Here is a 19829-nt window from a genome sequence, read left to right as displayed (position 1 = left end):
TTGAAGGTGTATGAGTTTGGTGAGATGGGTTCTTTAGCGCATTGGTTAGGATCGAGCTAGCGCGTTGGAATGTTGGGAATAAAAAGCATTCATGAATGAATGAATCAATGAATTGAGTGGAACGGAGGAAGCCCTTGGGGCGGGGGTCTTCCTTTTCTGTAAATGGATCTTGTCATTGTTTTGGGGGAAATACGAGGTTCGGGATGTTCTTTAAGAAACTTGGTGTGCTTTTTTCCTCTGTTAAAGTCAGATTCTTAAGGGGTTTAAGAAGGCAACTCGATATGAAGGTGGCGGTGCTGGTGTCGAAGGCGAATATCCGCCAAACACAATATCAAAAGCGGCGGCTGTCGAGTGTTGGCATTGCATAACCGGTAGGTGGCACGCAAGGTCTTTGCCGCTGACCCGTCTTTCCATGAAACTGAAGGAAATTGAACGCTGCGTCAGGGCTGTGGTTCGGTGTGAATGTAGTTGCTAGCTCGGAATTCGATAAAACTGGCGACCTGGTAGGTGTTATTAAACAAATTGTATTTGTCAGTGTAAGTAAACTTTTAAGATACCCAACACTGGCAAAGAGGTAATGGTCGGCCGCGGCGTCGGCTACACACAAACAAGGTTACTTAATTACTTTAATTTTTTAGTCTGCTCTGGTAAAGAGAATCCTGGGCGGAACTTCCAATACTTCAAAGACAGCTGCTATGCGTGTATAAGAAGTATTAAAGGTTATATTGTTAATGCTGTAATGGTCTGACACAACTAAAAATATTTGCAAAAGTAACTCCACTCTGCACCACAGTGAGAAATACATCTCACTGTGATTTGCCTATGAAAATGTCAACCATAGATGCAGGTAAAACATTAGGGGCAAAAACTACCAGATTACACAGACCAGAAAACCCACAACAGCTATAGAGTATCTTTGTTTACATGAGCAGTTGCCCATCAGTCTGTTGCAGTGAAAACTCCTCAGCCATAGCACAAAGTTATATGTCACAATAATATTACTGGTCCTTAAGATAACTCACAGCCTGTCTGTTATATAGGCATGTGCAACAGATGTTACTCTGTATAAGCTATGATCCAAAATATTTTATAAAAGGCTTGTATCTTCTGGACACCAAAACTGTAACTATTTTCGTTTCTGTGAGTCATACATACCTTTTGCCTTTTCATCTGCCAGATTTAAACCTTAAATTTCCCTGACAGTCTGACTTGACCATTTCCTCATACGAGAACAATAAAACAGTTTATGTGTTAAGAATTCATATCAGGCTCTTTTGTGCCATATACTAACATATACTAATGTCAGCCATAGATGCAGGCAAAACATTAGGAACTGGGGAAAAATTAGGAACTAAAAAGGGTTTTTCAGTTCCTCAGATTCCTAGATGGGGTCATAAATACATCTGTATACTGTTCATGTCTAGTGGGGGGAGGGAAGGATAATTGTCAGCTTCATTTTTAAAAAATGTGCTGCAGCAACATACAAATATGAAGTAAATATGAATACTGTGATCTGAATTAGTCAAACAAATATATCTTATTTTGCTTCTTTAATATCATGTACTCTGCTTCGTCAAGGTAGGGCAAAGGTGTTGTGTGTAACTGTTATCTGAAAATTACAACCAGCTATTTCTCTAATTTTAAACTTTCAGAGATTGGGTGCACATTATAGCCACCATCCATCACATCTTCAACCAGTGTGCGAAGCCTTTTTTCTTTTGTCTGGCATTCCCTCACTGATTCTTCTTAACCCTTCCTCCCATAAATATGTTTGCGTGTTCTGTTTGTATACACAGTGGTGGCGAACCTATGGCACTCTAGATGTTCATGGACTACAATTCCCATCAGCTGATAGGAATTGTAGTCCATGAACATCTGGAGTGCCATAGGTTCGCCACCAAGGGATATAGTCATGTGTGTTTTTGCCACTACAGGGACTCTTCGTTGGGTAGCAAGGTGGCTTTAAAACGTTTTAAGAGAAAGTGAACTCTGAATTCTCACTTTTGCTGTATTTGCATCAGAGATCTAGGTTTTCATGAAAAAAAAGAATATCAAAATTTTCTAGTGCTCTAAATAGAAAGTTATTTGAGCTGACATTTTTATTTTAACTTACATTTAGTAAATGACATTTGTATACTATACCTTGTTGATTTTATGTTCCACAGCAAGAAGTACCTAAACTGAACTATTTTATTAAGAAAACAGTCAAGTGTAGTTTCAGTGTATTCATGGACATTCAGAACCTTATGAGAAAATTATTTTTATTGGAATAATATTAGTCATGAAACTTTAAGACAATATAACATGAATTCTCAAACATTAATGAAATTTAAGAAAACATTCTCCCCTATGGAAGTCACCAGGGCACCACAGTTGATTGGTGGTCGTTTGGATTGAGAAGTGCCTATCACCATATACCTTCTGCCCCAACTTGCCACTGGCAGGGCAGTGGGATCTGTGTGTGGCCTGCCAACCAGGTAATTGGCATTACAAATCTTGCAAGGCTGGGGAAGTGACTAAAGCTTGCCTTGAGCCCTACTTGTGTTTTAGGGATGACCTTGGCTCTTTACATGGGCATCAAGAGGGATCTGGTTGGCCACTATAGGAAACGGAATGGTGGTCCAACAGAACTGCTCTTGGCTTTTCAAAGGACACAGGAACACTGTAACAGTGGTAGTGCAAAACTTGATCTAACCAGCTGAAGTGACTGGGAACTCCTCAATTGACACAAAGAAATTACTGTGGGTGTTACTCAAAGCACGTCAGAGTACTGGCATTCAGAAGATGGGCATTTTTTGCTTCTTATTAACCTGTTACTAGGTCATCCTTTTAGTTATTTTGTTTGAAATACTTTGGTGTGCTCATATGGAAGTGATGCTTCAATTCATAATTGTGTCCTTCTTTGTAGGATCCAAACCTATGGAAAAATTAGGGAGAAAGTGTCTTAATATTTCATACAGCAGTTGCAGTCGCAGCTTAACAAATATTTCCTCAGTAGCAACCGAGTTTATGAATTGGAAATCAGAGGTTTTGATTTCACTGTCATCCTTCTGTGTCCTGTTCTAATTTTTTCTGTTTCCCCAGGCATCTGGGCAACTTCAGCATCATTGCTCGGAAGTACATCTTATTCAGAGGTACATGCATATAATTCACAATTCAGTGTGAAGTGTGCGTAACAGAGGTGTCTAATTCTGGCCCTCCAGATGTTCATGGACTACAATTCCCATTAGCCTTTGCCAGCTGATGGGAATCATAGTCCATGAACATCTGGAGGGCCAATGTTGGACACCCTTGGTGTATAACATTATTCATTACTGAATTTTTATCCCGTCTTTTCTCCAAGGAGTTCAGGGTGACATGCATTAGTCTCCACTTCTTCATTTTGCAATCCTGTCAAGCTTGGTTAGACTGGCAGAATGACTGACTGGCACAAGATCACCTAGCAAGTTTACACTGCAGAGTGGGGATTTGAGTCTAGGACTCGTAAATCATACTTTCACTTCAACCTCTGCTCCAAGAACTATTTATCCTACATAGAATTGCAATAAAACATTAATGGTACCTCCAAAGCAAAGTGACATACATTGAGATTGACTTCCAAAGTAAATCTGTTTAGGATCGCACCTGCCATAGAATTGGGATCTCTTGACTACTAGGTAGAGGTTGCTTTGCTAAATTGATTCTCAAGCCACTCACCTAAAAACATACAATGGTGAAAGTGCTGTCAAATCACAGCTGGCACATGGAAACACCATAGGGTTTTCAAGACAAGAGATTTTCAGAGGAGGTTTGCCATTGCCTGCCTTTGCATCTCAACCCTGGACTTCCTTGGTTGTTTCTCATACATGTACTAACCCAGGCTGATCCCGCTTAGTTTCCAAGATCTGACAAAGTCAGGCTAGCCCAGGGGTAGGGAACCTGCAGCTCTCCAGATGTTCAGGAACTACAATTCCCATCAGCCCCAGCCAGCATGGCCAATTGGCCATGCTAACAGAGGCTGATGGGAATTGTAGTTCCTGAACATCTGGAGAGCCGCAGGTTCCCTACCCCTGGGCTAGCCTGAGCCATCCAGATCAGGTCTTTCAAAAATGTAGCAACACATTTTATCAGCCGCGTACTGCTAACGGGGACATGGGATACATGGGTGCACCGCCCACTCCCCGGACTCCCTGCTGGCTCCCTAACTTTTGTAAGTGGGGGGGGGCAAAGGGAGCCAGGGGGGCACAGGGAGGCGGTCATGCCCTTGGGCGCAGTTTCACCCCATTATGGCACTGCATTTTATTATTATAGTACACTAACCTGGAATTGAAGTGCAATTCTGCCGGGACTTCACTTGGGTCAATGGTGATTTTGTCATTGTCCACATAATTATCAACATCATTTGGGATCCTAAATGTTGCCATTTGAACTTCAGAATCACTGAGACCAGCATGAGAAATTCGAGCATAACCCAACCTGCCATTAGTAGATATAATTTTGTTTTAGCAAAGTAATAATAATAGCCTCTCAAATTTTTCACCCATTCAAGGTTCCAAATCAGTGTCTGATCATTTCAGTAATGAACTTTTCCACATGTCACTGTTTATAAAAATAGCAACTGACATTTACCTGCATTCACTACACTGTTTCTCAGTACAATCTAAAAACACCTTCTTTATAGCAACAAGTCCATAACCTGGAAGAATTACTTTATATGTTTTAATATTTTTATAAAACTTTTGCTGTTTCTACATGGATGTTTTACTGCACTTTGGCTTCCTTCCTGAACTGCTGTTTCATCCTGTTTCCATCTGTCCCCCACTTTGCTGTGAATATCTACCAAACATGATTTGATATGTTTGTTTTTTAAAGATTGCGGTCAAAACATCTTTGGGCACCATGTGGATAGGAAGGTCACATTTTTCAGGTCTACCCATATTAATAGCATCTTATGTTCTTGGCCATCCCTTGCACACATTCCCAAGAAGGGGTTTTAAGGAGGTGTTTTAAAACAATTTGTAATTGCTGTAATTTTCTGATGCTGTAGAAATATAGCAATATACTGCAATACTGTACTGGTTTCCCAGTCCTTTTGGTTGCAGAGTTATAAGTGGAAAAGCACTGGCCACACATATATCCTGGCTGCCATTTGGTACATAGGTATGACCACAGCTTGCGATCCTTGAGCTCCCAATTCTCATGATTTTTTCTGCCCTAGGAATGCTGAGGAGTAAGAGATCCAGAGGGGAAAAAGGCTCAGCTTTAATGAGTGAATTGGCTTTGAGGCGCAGTGTACTGGTCCTCTCTAAATTCTATTAGCAGAAAATTAAGGAAAAATCACTGTGTTGGAGGAAAACCAGTCTTGGAGTACACCCCAACATTAGTTGGTTCACTTGAAAGCAATAAGGTTTCCCAGAGCTAAGAAGGACATGTGCATATATCCTGTTGTATTTTGTGATGGATATATCAGGTTGTCTAAAGTCACATAAAGCTGCAGAAATACCTGCCTGAACTAGTACAATTGCTGATAAATTGCTTCCTAATATTATACCACACTGTACTGTGCATTCCACTTGCACTAGAAACAGTTTATATTGTGGGTAATCAACAACTATAATCTCTTGCATAGCTATTTGCTGTTCCTGTCCAAATAGCAACCAGCGCTACGTTAACACACCATGGCAAAAAAAATGTTAGAGATGCTGGCAGGGGCTGATGGGAATTGTAGTCCATAACATCTGGAGTGCCAAAGGTTCGCCACCACGGCACTAGGGCAAGCGAGCAACGTTTTTTGTGCCATCAAGTTACAGCTGACTTACGGTGACCTCTGGGCTTTCTGTTTAGGATTGCACTACGTTACCCTCCCCACCACAAAATTAGGATCTCTTGACTAGTAGGTAGATAATATAAATTGATTCTCAAGGCAAACATCTTGTTTCAAGACAAGAGACGTTCGGGGTGGTTTGCCATTGCCTGCCTTTGCATCCCAACCCCAGTATTCCTTGGAAGTCTCTCATCCAAATACTTACCAGGGCCAACCCTTCCTAGCTTCTGAGATCTGACAAGCCCAGGCTAGCTGGAGCTACCAGGTCAAGGCAAGCAAGCAGAGCAGCAGTGGTTTATTTGAAATTAAGGCGTTCTAATGACTCTAAGGATGCCATATGTCCCACACTGTGCCCACGCCACTCTAAGGGTACAGTCAGGGGCAAACTGGGGAGTTAAAATGGCCCATGAACAACCCATCCTGAGTGGAATGGCCCTGGCAGTGCTTCAGGCTGCAGGGGTCTATCAGCTCAGACCTGGTCAGCTGCACCAATGAAGGATGGCCAGCTTTTTTGTTGCCTTCTCTTGCACTGCTACCAACTGCCTGTCAACCACCATCAGTATAAGAGGCAGCCACAGGCGAGCCAATGACCCCTCTTGGCTCCACTAGTCAGGTCTGTGCTTGGTGGCCCCTGAGGCACAGGTAAAGCTACTGGGGCTTGGGCAGTGGTGGGATTCAAATACTGTAACAACCGATTCCTGTGGCGGGATTCAAATAATTTAACAACTGGTTGTTTACAAGCACCATTTTAACAACCGGTTCTGCTGAAGTGGTGCGAACCTGCTGAATCCCACCACTGGGCTTGGCTCTGCTTGTTCCTGGCTGCCAACTGGCCCTCCAGGACAGTAGTTCCTGTTGTGAACTTTCCCTTTAAATGACCGGTCCACCCCTTAATTCAATCCAAATTGAAGTTACACAATTCTAACGCAATCAGTTTCAGTTGATTTGGGAGGGTATAACTCTGTTTACAACTGTCCTCCTCTCTTTAACAGTGGTTTGCTGAACAGCATCACTGCCCCATGTACTGTCTTCCATATTCTCTCTTCTGCATGTTTTTTCTGCATTTTCCTTTCATTCTGCCAATCCAAACCTTACCAGAATTCTGCAAAGCTACAGTGTTAATACCATCTGCATCGTTTGTTAATGATAATTTGCCCACTGTATATAATTGAAATTGAATGAATAATTTGAATCAACTAGATTTATCATATGGACTGTTAATGAGAGACAACGTAGTATTTAAAGGAAGGAAGGTAACAATTCTGACATACCTTATTAAGCCACGATACATGATATAACTGCACCATCTTTCACGATCTGTGCTGTCAATATCCTAACAATGAAATAAACAAAAAAAGATGAAAAAATGGTTAAGGCAAGTATCACTTTTATGTTTAAAGTTTAGCAAAGAACTATGAACTGAAACTAAACTTTCCAGCTCTACACAAAAATACTGATCTGGAATTGGATATATAGAAGAACAGAAAGGTAAAAATACTGACCCAATGGGGGATGTAACATCACAACATTTATTAAGCAGGTTTTATTTATAGGGTGGTTTGCCATTGCCTTCCTCAGTAGTCTACACTTTAATCCTGGCAAGCTAGGTACCCATTTTACTGACCCTGGAAAGATGGAAGGCTGAATCAACCCTGAGCCTGGGAACCTGGGATCAAACTCGGGAAAGTAAAAATACTATCTATAACATTAGTTTAAAGTATTAGGTTGTGAAAGATAAATAAGAACTACGGCAGGCACTGAGACCACGGAGGAACCAGGTGTGACATCTGCTTAAGATGGTACAGCTAGAAAAAGCCAGAGAAAAAGAGGAACATGCTTACAGACTCTTCAGGATCTTGAAATGTTTTAATGTATGCAAGGTTTTTTTCTCTTTTACTTGTTAGGCATCCATATCTGTCACCCATTATATTAAATTATTTACCCTCTTTTTTAAAAGCAACAAACCAATCACTGCTATAATGAAAATTAGTTCTTCAGTACCTTCACGTTGCCGTTTTCAACTAACTCCAAGTAATCTCTGGAACCAGGAGCTGAAGTAATATATCCTAGAAACACGAGCTGCTCAGAGCTATTCTTCAATAGATGGGAAATGGTGATTGCTTGGAGCTTTCTGTCCAAGTCTTCTCTGAAAGTGGTAGATGACATTACTTTCAGTCTTCCTTCTAGAGAAGTGGCCATATGCACTCAGTATTTACAGTACTTTGGTAAACATCAGCTACCAACTCAAAATATTGGTTTACAAAATATTGGTCTCTGTCTTTGCTTTCCTCCAAGAAACTCAGGGTAGCATACACTTTCTTCCAAGGTTCTCAGGGTGGTGTACATGGGGTTCACAGTAAGCCATATGAAATGCATTAGCAATGTGCCCAAAGCAAGCCACTGATTTTCAAGGCTGAGTAGGGATTTGACAATGAGTTTGCAGAACAATACAGCTTTCCCTTTTTTGCAACACAAAGATGCAACAAGGAACAGAAACTTGCAGCCAATAATGTCTTGAGTTCAGCTCTATAACTGGTTGTCTTTTTAAACCTTTTCATGGTGAGCAAAGCCCAACTTTCAGGTCTCCCCAAATGCTAGAGTTCCTTGCTACAATCCTCTTGATTGTGTAACAAACTGGAACCTGCCTTCCGCTTAATGTTACAACCCTTAATCAAGCAGATGAGCTCATGAAATGCTATTAAGCTTCCCAGCAAACAGCCTTCTCCTCAACTGCTCAGCTTCAGACATTTTAATCGGCCCTACCAGGTATTCTAGTTACATTCACAGGAAGAAATGTTATTTTAAAATAACTACAGTACTCTCAGAATTCCTCCAAAAAGGCAAAATAGGGAGAAAACAGCATCAATAATTCAACAGTAGCAGGAATACAGATTAGATAAACTATTCCTGATAAATGGAGCCTGATGGAGTATATCTCTTAGTTAGCTGTTCCCTAAACATGGCTACATAATGCCAACTCCCATCATCAAATGTTGGTCGATGGGTATTCAATATTAATGTCAGAGTATTTTCTCTGATATAGTAGAAGAAGAAGAGTTTGGATTTATATCCCACCTTTCTCTCCTGTAGGAGACTCTAAGGGGCTTACAATCTCCTTGCCCTTCCCCCCTCACAACAAACACCCTGTGAGGTGAGTGGGGCTGAAAGAGCTCCAAAAAGCTGTGACTAGCCCAAGGTCACCCAGCTGGCATGTGTGGGAGTGCACAGGCTAATCTGAATTCCCCAGATCAGCCTCCACAGCTCAAGCAGCAGAGCGGAGAATCAAACCCGGTTCCTCCAGATTAGATACACGAGCTCTTAACCTCCTACGCCACTGCTGCTCTAGTAGATAGTACATCTCTACTACGTAGTATATAATACTACTATGGAAACAAGCATTTCTTTATATGAATATAACTGTTATACATACTCTTCATTTCCAAAATGAGCAACAACAAAATCCACCAGGTTCCCTGTGAAATTAACAGTCATGGACAGGGCTGGAGCTATTTCTCCTTCAGGAGATGGAAGAAGATGGTGTTTGGAATGGACAATAGGGTACCTTGAGAGAACCATCATCCTGCATGACAGGAAAATAAAATTATGGACTATGATTAATTCTGATACAGAACACAAACAAATATAGCTTGCATTTCATCATCCTAACGGCGCAATCCAGATCCCAGAGACGGCCAGAGATGGTGCTCATGTGCCGACCTGCCACCTCTGGAGGGCTTTCAGGCAACACAAGGAACAAAAAGCCTTCCCAGCCACCCAAAAACCCTCCATAAGGGAAAATGGAGTCATGCCACCCAAAAGGATGGCATAAGTCTGTCCTCCCCACTGCCTGCATTGCTGGGGCAAAAACTCAGAACATACTTGGGAACATCCTCAGGACACCCCCAGTTATTCCACCTTACAAGTTAGGCCGATGCAACTCTGAACCAAAATTTCTCAAGCCCAAAATAGTTTGGAGAATGCCATTACATCCAGCCTAATGTAGACTGACCAGACGTCCCGCTTTTGGCGGGACAGTCCCACCTTCAAATAATTTGTTCCGCGTCCCACGGGTTATTTCAATTGTCCCGATTTTTGGAAGGCTGCCGCACTGCCTTCTGGGGCGCAAGGCAGTGCGGCAGCCTCCCACGCGCGCAGCCGCAGGAGCACGGCCTTCTGGGGCGCTGCCGTTTTCCACCCTGTCACAGGGCGGGAAACGGGAGCGCCCCAGAAGGCCGTCTGCTCCTGCGGTTGTGCATGCGCATGCGGCCGGCCGCCTACCCGCCCGTCCCGGTTCACAAAGGCTGCCCGCCTACCCGCCTGTCCCTGATCACCTTAGCCTAATGGTAAAGTGTAAAAACAGACATGTCTCCATAGGAGGTTTAAGGTGCGGAAAAAAAACACATTCTAAAGAGAATTCAGCATTCTTGTTTGAAACGTGTACATAGTGATGCATTATGGCCAACAGTTTAACAATGAGTCATTTAGCAAATCTGTTTCAGATTTCAAAAGGAACATGGCCTTCTTAGAACAAAAAAAATTAAGGAAAACTAGAGTTTGGTAATGAGTTTTGAAATAAAAATTACAAACCGTTTGAAGTTTCAAGTAGTGTATTTTTCAGTTCTCTGAATTTTGTTTGGTAATCTATGCATTTTAATTTGTCAATAACCATGGGTACTGTATGGGTTTCTCAGTTCTGGTTGAGAAGCTTCACAAGAGGCCTTTTACAAGGATATTTTTGTTGTGAGGAGACAATGAGGAGAAAGTGCTGGCAAGTGAAGGAAAAGTGCTGGCGTGTTGCACTGTAGGGTTTTCAAGGCAAGAGACATTCAGAGGCGATTTTGCCGTTGTACGCTTCTATGCCACAATCCAGGACTTCCCATCCAAATATTAACCAGGCCCCAACCTGCTTCGCTTCCAGGATCCAAAACCAGCAGGCTAGCCTGGACCATGCAGGTCAGGCTACAGATTAAATACGGGGGTGTTATTGCAGGTTTTTAATTGCTGAGTTTTTCAGTGGTTGTTAATTTTAACTATGTTTATGCTGTTTTTTATTGTTTGACTTGGTAAACTGCCTCAAATAGATTCTCTGGAGAGGTAGCATATACATTTTGTAAATGTATAAGCCAACTCATTAAATGAAGAAGGAATGAAATACTGTGACCACCTCTCTGCTGGCCATCTCTGCAGGGTAGGCCACCTTGACCTCGGAGGAGTTCAGCTACCTTTATGGACACAACTCTGGTTTTTCAGCTTTCCTGGCCCTCCTCTTTGATTGCAGCATGGTTTGGGCTGTGCTGCCCCTACCCCAGTCTCTAAGGCTGCAGAGGACTGCTAACTGCAGCTTGGTTAGGGCTGTGCTATCTCCATCCTTTCCCCTGGAACCACTGAGGCTTGCTGTTGCTGCTCAGGCCTTCCTGCCATTTCTCTGCAGTATCTCTCAGCTTCTGGATTCCTGGAGGTGACTGCTCCTGCTGGTAAATTCAAGGGTAGGGCTGGTGGTTGTAGGGTGCTCCAGTGTCCCTGGATGGGCATTTGTGACAACAAGAGGGGTAGAACAAGCTATTACCTAGCTTAACAGTTAGAATATACAGTAGCTTGGCGGGGTGTGGTAATCAAGATACATGTCCATAGTCTAGGCTGACCAGCCGTCCCGCTTTTGGCGGGACCGTCACGCCTTTAAACAATTTGTCCTGCGTCCCGTGGGTTCTGCAAATTGTCCCGATTTTTGGAAGGCTGCTGCACTGCCTTCTGGGGCGCAAGGCAGTGTGGTAGCCTCCCATGCGCCCGGCCGCAGGAGCGCATGGCCTTCTGGGGCTTGCCGTTTCCCGCCCTGTCACAGGGCGGGAAAAGGCAAGCCCCAGAAGCCCGTGCGCTTCTGCAGCTGTGCGCGCGCGCGGGGCCGCTTCCCCCGTCCCGGATCACAAAGGTGACCATCTGGTCACCTTACCATAGTCTATGAGGCTTCCAGATTCTATTGACTGGAGTAACTCATTCACTGATCTGATCTTGCAAACAGACCTTTTGCCTTTGGCCTATTTTTAGGTGGACATTCTGCTACACACACACACAAATGTGAGAATTGGCATTTGCCAGTACATATTGGAGGAAAAATATAAAATCCATATTTTCAGAAAAGCGGGGTGTGAAGGGTAGAACAACAAAGCTGTCGGGTGCTAGGAGGCAGCCCTGTCCCTAGACGGATACCTAGGAAGAGTGTGCTGTAAACCTAGCAGATATTGGCCATCAATGATCAGTAAGCAATTGTGCTAGCTATTATACTACAGAGATGGGTGCATTTACTTTATGTTTTAAAAGAGCATTGCCCCTGCATTACATAAATATCAGACTCCCCAAGTAGTGGGTCAAAGTTCAGAACCACAATGTCCTCCAATGTTCCCTTTTTCTTGGCCTGGCCTTGGTTAAGCCTCAATTATTTGGGGGGGGGGGGTGTTTCTAGCTCACTTTTGACTCTTTCTATCTCAAGCCATCCATCTCTCTCTGGGTGTTATGGGATGGGTTAGGGGATGGGTGTTATGGGATGGGTTGCTAGATGGGTTCAACAAAAATATTGGACATACTTGATAAAAATGTGTTGCTATACACACAATCACATGCCAATTAAGAAAAATGCCCCATCCCTTTAATAAAGGCTTATGTGTGGAAATGAGCTGCTGAAGCTTTTAATGGAAGAGAGGTAAGTAAGATCCAATGAAGTCTCTATTAAAGGGACAAGACGTTTTTGTCCAGGTAGTTGGCAACCCTGTCCAGGATTTACCCAGGCCTAATCTGGCATACCATGACCTACTATATCATAATTTCCTTCCTTTTGTTGCTTTCCTGTCTATCAGCACAATTTGTAGAAATTGGCTTCAGCTGGCTCTGTGTCACTGCTTGGCAGTGTCCATAAGGCCATCCTCCATGGATATGTCCTCGGAAGCAGATGAGTGCAGGGGGGTCACTCCCCCGACAATAAGATATCCTGGTCTTTTATAGCCTGTGCATCTCTGAATTTAGATATGACTCACCCCCATGTATGGTCCCGTGTACTTGGACCAAAGTCTGTGTAGAAGCCAAGTTCTTCTCCTAGCCACATGGTTAGATCATTGTTGCCAATGAAAGGTTTAGAGGCATCACTCTCTATAATCGTAATGAAGTCCACACCTGGAGGGCAAAAAGGTGGTAACATGTTTGAAAGGTTTTAAGGATTTCAACAAATCTTCAGTAATAACTTTCTGAGAGACAGTAATAAACTGGGAGGTTCTTTCTGACAAACCTGTTTTCCTTCCATCAAAAGATGCAGCATTAACATTTATTATTGGTAATGATATCTCTTTGTTTGTCTAACAGACCCTTTGATTAGGCAAAGAAAAAAAATTCCATTACACTCATCCAACAGGAGCAAAACATGTCTGTCTGTATTTTTATTTTATTTTATTTATTATTAAACTTGTATACCGTCCTCCCTCGGAGGGCTCAGGGCGGTTCACAACATAGATATACAACACAGGTAGATAAATAAATAAACCCCATACGTTTAGTACTGGTCCTTATTAAAATACCGCACTCAGATTATAACATTTCATGAATAAACTTTTTGGTGCACTCAGTTCCACTTGCGGCTCTCCCCAAAAATTCCTAACGACAAACAGAAACCACAAACAATATGAATAATCAGCTATTTTGTTCTTCAAAAAGTCGGACAGAAAAATCAGCTAGGTGATTTGAATGCACCAAAACAAATTTTCCCTATTATTTTTTTCAGATATCCTTAAATAGACCAATTTTGGTGCTTGCCAAACAAAATGGGGTTTGTAAAATATTAGTGTTCTAACTTCTAACCCTATATTTCTATAGGTACGAGTGGAAAAGCTTAGATTAAACCATCCTTCATTGTCATAGCCAAATATATATAACAGACAATTATGATAAATGGTTACATGGCTGATAAATAATTGCATGTCACAGGTCACTTGGCTACAGGTAAGAGTTTTATTTTATTTTTATTTTATTTATACCCTACTTCCCCCCAACCCACGGAGACCCAAGGCAGTTTACAACATCTTGTCCTCCATTTTATTCTCACAACAACTACCATATGTGGTAGGTTAGACTGAGAGAGAGAGAGAGAGAGAGAGAGAGAGAGAGAGCTACTGGATGAAGATCACCCAGCAAGGTGCATGGAGAGTGCGGATTTGAACATGGGTCCCCCAGATTCTATTTCAGCTATTTCACCAGGTTGGCTCTTTGAACCATGAATGTCTCCCTCCACAGCCTTCACCACTACTGCTGCCATTTCAACGTACTTCAGTCCCAAAGCAAACTTGTTAAATTACTCCAATATCACATTACAGCTGTGATAGTTGCTGATCAGCCTTAAAAGTGGAGCCCACTGTTCGGCAATGACCACCATTGGTACCTCTACCATCTGTGTTCTTCATTCCGCATCAGAAAAGTCCCCACTCCCTCTGTAACTTATGGAAAAGACCACAGGAATAATGGGAAAAAGCATTTTGTTGAGAGTACCTGTTTGCTTCAGCAAAACAGCTGATCTTTCAAGGTTAGACCATCCTTCATTGTCGTAGCCAAATCTGAACGGCCAAATCAAGGTGGAGAAGTCTCTCTTTGGAGGCTACAGATCATTTGAAAAAGGAAAACATAAATTGTACTGGTTTGGTCCAGGTATATGGCTAATATCATTGACATACCCTCCCAGTATCCAAAGAACACAAAGAGAGCAGTCCTAACAGGTCAACTCCAAATCCTACTATGGTCTGTTCAATGGGGTTTACTTCCAGGAAAGTACTCTTAAGATTGCACTGATAATCGCTATCAGGTGTTAGAAGCTCATAGAATTATTAAAAATATACTATTTGCCCAAAAGAAGAACAGGAAAGACATCACAACACAATATAAAATAATGCTGGTGAATCAATTTTTGGCTTACCTCAATCGCACTTACTCTTTGGCTCAGAGAACCCCATTCACAATTACAGCTAATTAAACAAGTCATATTTACTTCCAACCCTGATATGAAGACTCCACCTCAGGGAGACTTGCAGTTTTCCCGTTTCTCTGGTGGTAGTGGTTTCAAGATGGAAACCAACCATAAGCCCCGTTGGGCTTGCTTGCTTTCTTTAAATGTAGTGAAGGTGCTCAGTTGAGGAATGATGCTCAGAAAAGCCATAGGTGGCATGACAAAGAGCCACATGTGGTTCCTGAGCCACTGAGTACTCCCAGCTTATCCCTTTTCTCCCCCCAGTTATAATTTAGCCCACGTATGCTAACTGCATTTGCACCTATCCATTTGCATGCTTTTGGGGACAGGGACTTATCTGTTTCACTTGTGAAAATGTAAAGAATAGTGTAAATGACAATGAAAAAGAGCAACTACTTCTAAAAATTATGACCTAGTATAGCCCTAAAAAGATAATTATACTTTGCAATATTTCCATCCAATTTTGAGCGTTGTTGTTCAAGGACAGATTCACTCATGTCTGTCATTCGATTTCTCATCATTCCATGAACTGCAGCCAAAACTGTTAACTGCCTCCACTCAAAAGCACAGGATGCTGGAGTTCTGCAGAACTTTGAATTATCTGTTGTACATAGTAAACCTCCCTGACCTGGACAGCCCAAAGCAGTCTGATCTCAGAAACTAAGCAGGGTCAGCCAAGATCAGGATTTGGATGGGAGACCACCAGTGTATACCAGGGTTTTGCTAGACAGAGGCAGGCAATGGCAAACCACCTCTGAACCTCTTTTACCTTGAAAACTTTATGGGGTCACTGTAAGTCAGTGACCCCACATGTCCCTGTGAACACTCCATCTCTGACTTACAGGGAACCCATAAAGTTTATGGCCAGCTGGTCATGTGGGGGATGGAGAATCACCCCACACCCCTCCCCTTGGCCCTGCCCCACCAGGCTGCTCCTTTAGTTGGCAGAGCCTCTGCGAGTCGAAGGAGCAGTGTGGCTAGGCCGCTGCTGGGTGCCCCTCAGCCTGGCCCCACCAGGCTGCCCCGTCAGCCAGCGGAGCCTCCGCTGGCTGAAGGAGCAGCCTGGTGGGGCTGGGCCAAGGTAAGTGGAGCGTGGGGAGAGGGAGGCGCCCCAAGCAGGTGTTGCCCCAGGCACCATTCCCCCCCACCATGCCTCTGCCATAAGTTGGCTATAACTTGCAATACACACACTATAAATCTATGCATTACATACTGAATACTGTGTACAGTATTCATCCTAAAATATTTTGTCTTGTCCTAGTGGGTGCATATGAGATGTATTATTAAAGAGGTGATGTATTTTAAAATAAAGTGCATTACTTACCCCATGGCCCAATTTCTTCTCATAAGCTTTATATCGTAGTCCTAGTCCTAATAAGCCCATACCAACAAACAGCCACAAAACTAGAAACAGAACATTTACAGCATATGTTAATATTAAGGAAACACAAGAAGAAGATGAATTTTTGGAAGTCTACAATATAAAGTCTTAATATTATCTTACCAAAAATGCAGACTTCAGCCTGACAGGAATAGTGGCAGATCTGCATAGCAGAACTTTTGAAATACAGTGAGATAGAGGATAGAAGAGGCAGTATAATATGTATTCTCTCTGACCCATTCTGCTTTTTCCTCAAAACTTTTGGAAGATGTTTTATTTCCCCTTAAAACATTTTCTTCTGAAAATGCAAACTAGCATTACTTTTCCCCTGGTACCAATAGAAACCAATGGGGATTTTTCTCCACACTTGAAAAGTATGTCAGAACATCCACTGATGTTTAGGAGTTTTCACAAGGAACAACAGTGTCAGACTGTACAACCACCTCTTCATCTACCAGGTAGCCCCCCACTGGTTAAACATCCTTGGCCAGCTCCCATTATGAAATAAACCCAGCCAGGATATCCTGACCACAGAAGACAGGCAGCCCAACCCATACAAGTTGTGGAGTTGGGTCAGTCATTGGCTCCACTATACTTTGCCCTCAGTTGCTGTGGGACAGCTGAGTGGTAGTGGGGTGCTTTACTGGGCTTGAATGGCAGATAGGAGTTCCCTTCTGACCTGGCCACCAATTAGCTGAGTGCCAGGTACAGCTTTCCTCTTGGCCTGGCTGTCAATCGCCTCAGCAGCTGGAAAGGCTTCATGGGGTCCAGCCACCACCACAGCCCATTGCAGGCCCATCATCACCTGCCCCCCCCCCCCGAGCTTGGAATGCCAATTAACACTGAGGGCCACCCTACCACCTAACAATAAGCTGCATTTTAAGTTAAGAGACAGTAGCAGTAATTCAAGTACTACAGGTTGTATGTATTTCAAGAATCCCAAGAGCATAATCAAAGCCCTAATAGTTTATTTATGGGTAAAGCATGCAAAAATCCTTAATCTTACACATTCACATTTTTAATCTAATTTTTTTTAAAGAATGGAATTTTAAATCATTTGTTTTTAGGAATGAAGCAAGTCACACATACATAATTTGATTAATTTTTCGCTTTGTTTGAAGAGGGGCCTCTGACTCTTTTTCATCCCAAACAGGTGATGAAGATCAAGATCCTTCTTGCCATCCACTAACATGTCTATGACAATAAATAGCATGATGATTCCTATAATGAAAAGTTATGTTTTAAAATTTCTGATAAGGAGAAAATGCTTGAGCACACACAGCTAAACCTTGAATATATTCATCCCAAAATACTGTGAATCAGTTATTTACCAAGGTCACAGTGTCGTCAGTTTATTTTATCTACACAATTTTTTAAAAAACGTGTTGGGATGGGAAATAAAATGTTATGCTTTTTTTTTTTAACCCCAAAACATTTTTTCTGTCCTCAAAACATTTTAAACGAATCCCCTTTTAAAACAATTCTCTGGCTGAAATGTTTTGAAAACATCTTCAGTCGCTGTGCGATCTAATGACTACGTTTTCTCTGCTTCTCTGCTTCCCTGAACTTCCGCCTTGGTGCCATTTTCTGAGCTGTTTATTTGCATCATTTTTCTGTTCGTTCTTTTATTTTGGGGGAGGCCAGTCTTTGAAGCATCAAGTATATGTGGAGGTCAGAATGCATCATGAGGCTAGGAAGCACTGAAGCATCAATTCAGCATAGAACTTTTTTTAAAAAAGGAAAAACCACGTAACGGTGGCCAGAAATCATGTTTTTTTTGGTGGGGGGTGAGTGTGCACGAAGTGGGAGGGGCACTGAAAATGTTTTACAAACGTTTTAGGAAATTTGTGTGAAAAGGGCCTTTGATGGAGACTGCCACTCAGAGTGGTGCAAAGTGAATCCTGGCCCAGAGTTGATGCATTTAAAAAGAATAAGTAAGCCTTCAACAATACATTTAAAAAGAAACGTTAGGAAAAGAATGAGCTGGATATGCTGAAAAAGCAATTTCATATAAAGGGGGATCAAAGAAGCCTACATGGATTGTGAAGTCTTTATCGTCTAAGTCATTAATAACTAATAACTAAATCATTAATAACTGACAATTCAAGTTTTGTTTGATTAACTTGCTACTTAGCCATGCTTCCGAATTCCCCCATTAATCTTTCTGTAGCCCAAATTTCCATCCATGTATATAAATTAATATATGCAAGTAACTCATAGCCAGTTTTTTTCCTTTCATCTAGGGAAAATATTGACCCAGATTAAAGCTATACACATATGTACTTCCAAGGGGTTGACTCATAACAGAACTAGATGTTCTTTTTTGTGGTTGTCTTCTTCCGAATGTTCTCTAACAATCTGTTCAGCAGTTGATCATCTCTAAGGTCATTGTACAATGGTTAGATTCACAGTCCTGGTGTCTCCTTCATCTCAAAGGTCAACTTGTTGTACAAGTAATGATCCTCCCTTTGTTTTGTGGCTTTAGAATTCTGTATACCTACCAACATTTTAATTTCTGTGTTCTTTTAAACTATGGACATCAAATCAAATTTTATTATTACAGCAACAACATACATATAAAGTTGCAAATATGAGATTAAAAATGTCATGAACGTGATATGTATTAATAACTCCATTAACGTTCTGAATGAGTCTGAGTTAAGTTCTGTGTGTGTTGAACTTTGTATTATATGGAGAACGTTAATGGAGTTATTAATACATATCACGTTCATGACAAAATGTACTATAACTCCATTAACGTTCTGAAATGTTACATTTTACTTAAATCTTAAGCTAGCAAGGAGTGGCATGTTTTAACTGGTGCAGCACAAAATTGGGTGGTCAGCATTTACACCTGTGGGTTTTCATCTATTAGAAGCATCTTAGCAAATAATGGGTCCGACTGGACAGGGAGGTTGCTGAGCAGAGGAGAAATAAACCTTATATGGGCCTTCCGATAAAGGGGACAGCAAATCAAGATGTGTTCTAAATTTCAGTGTTCCCTGACCTACAAACTATGAATATCAATGAAATGGAGAAGGCAAACAGGAAAAGACTGTGAAATTCTACTGTTACATTTTACTGATAAGAAATCGATCAAAGAAATATTTGTCATCTTCTCTCGGATAAGAAGAGCAAACATACCCAAAAGAACATGAGATTTTTCTCGAACGTAAGTTCCACCAGGTACAAACTTATAAGCTGTACACCACGCACAGAAGAATGTCCCCAGCAGGTACACAAGCATTGCTGTAGTCATGACTTTTACAGGATATATACAATTAATGAAGTTTCCAGTTATGCGAGGCCATGTCCACATAGTAAAGATTGCAAGAACATCACCAGCAAGAGCTGCACCCCATGTTGGTAAGCTCAGCAGACCGGCTGCTCCTGCTGCACCTATAAAAGGATAAAAGAATTATGATGAGTTACAGAACATCAGTCTATTTTCCTGCCACACCAAAGTATTTTACGGGGCTGCAACCTACAATAAACATTACATAGTAGCATGGTAAAACCATAATCTACATTTAATATAATAAAACAGAAGCAGGCAACAGCGACCTATGATGATGTTGACATGGAGAAGGTGTCATGATATATATATATAAAAAAGTAAAGGTTCACTAAAAGGTCATCTTCTAAGTTAG

The 19829-nt window shown here is 41.9% G+C and overlaps 1 protein-coding gene across 1 annotated transcript in view; it reads right to left on the bottom strand.

Moving 5' to 3' along the window:
- Nucleotides 1-2350: 2350 nt before the first annotated feature.
- Nucleotides 2351-19829, bottom strand: part of CWH43 (cell wall biogenesis 43 C-terminal homolog) — a 35050-nt gene continuing 17571 nt past the window's right edge. The window contains exons 7-16 of the mRNA XM_048509806.1: nucleotides 19324-19578; nucleotides 17269-17400; nucleotides 16123-16202; nucleotides 14327-14432; nucleotides 12829-12964; nucleotides 9234-9383; nucleotides 7805-7949; nucleotides 7075-7136; nucleotides 4300-4455; nucleotides 2351-2917 (exon numbers count right to left, since the gene is read on the bottom strand). Coding sequence (XP_048365763.1) covers nucleotides 2830-2917; nucleotides 4300-4455; nucleotides 7075-7136; nucleotides 7805-7949; nucleotides 9234-9383; nucleotides 12829-12964; nucleotides 14327-14432; nucleotides 16123-16202; nucleotides 17269-17400; nucleotides 19324-19578 — 1310 coding nt within the window. The 3' untranslated portion in view covers nucleotides 2351-2829. The remainder of the gene's footprint in view (nucleotides 2918-4299; nucleotides 4456-7074; nucleotides 7137-7804; nucleotides 7950-9233; nucleotides 9384-12828; nucleotides 12965-14326; nucleotides 14433-16122; nucleotides 16203-17268; nucleotides 17401-19323; nucleotides 19579-19829) is intronic.

Source organism: Sphaerodactylus townsendi, linkage group LG10 (genome assembly GCF_021028975.2).
Source record: "Sphaerodactylus townsendi isolate TG3544 linkage group LG10, MPM_Stown_v2.3, whole genome shotgun sequence".
Taxonomy (NCBI): Eukaryota; Metazoa; Chordata; class Lepidosauria; order Squamata; family Sphaerodactylidae; genus Sphaerodactylus; species Sphaerodactylus townsendi.
This window is presented reverse-complemented; position numbering and strand designations above follow the sequence as displayed.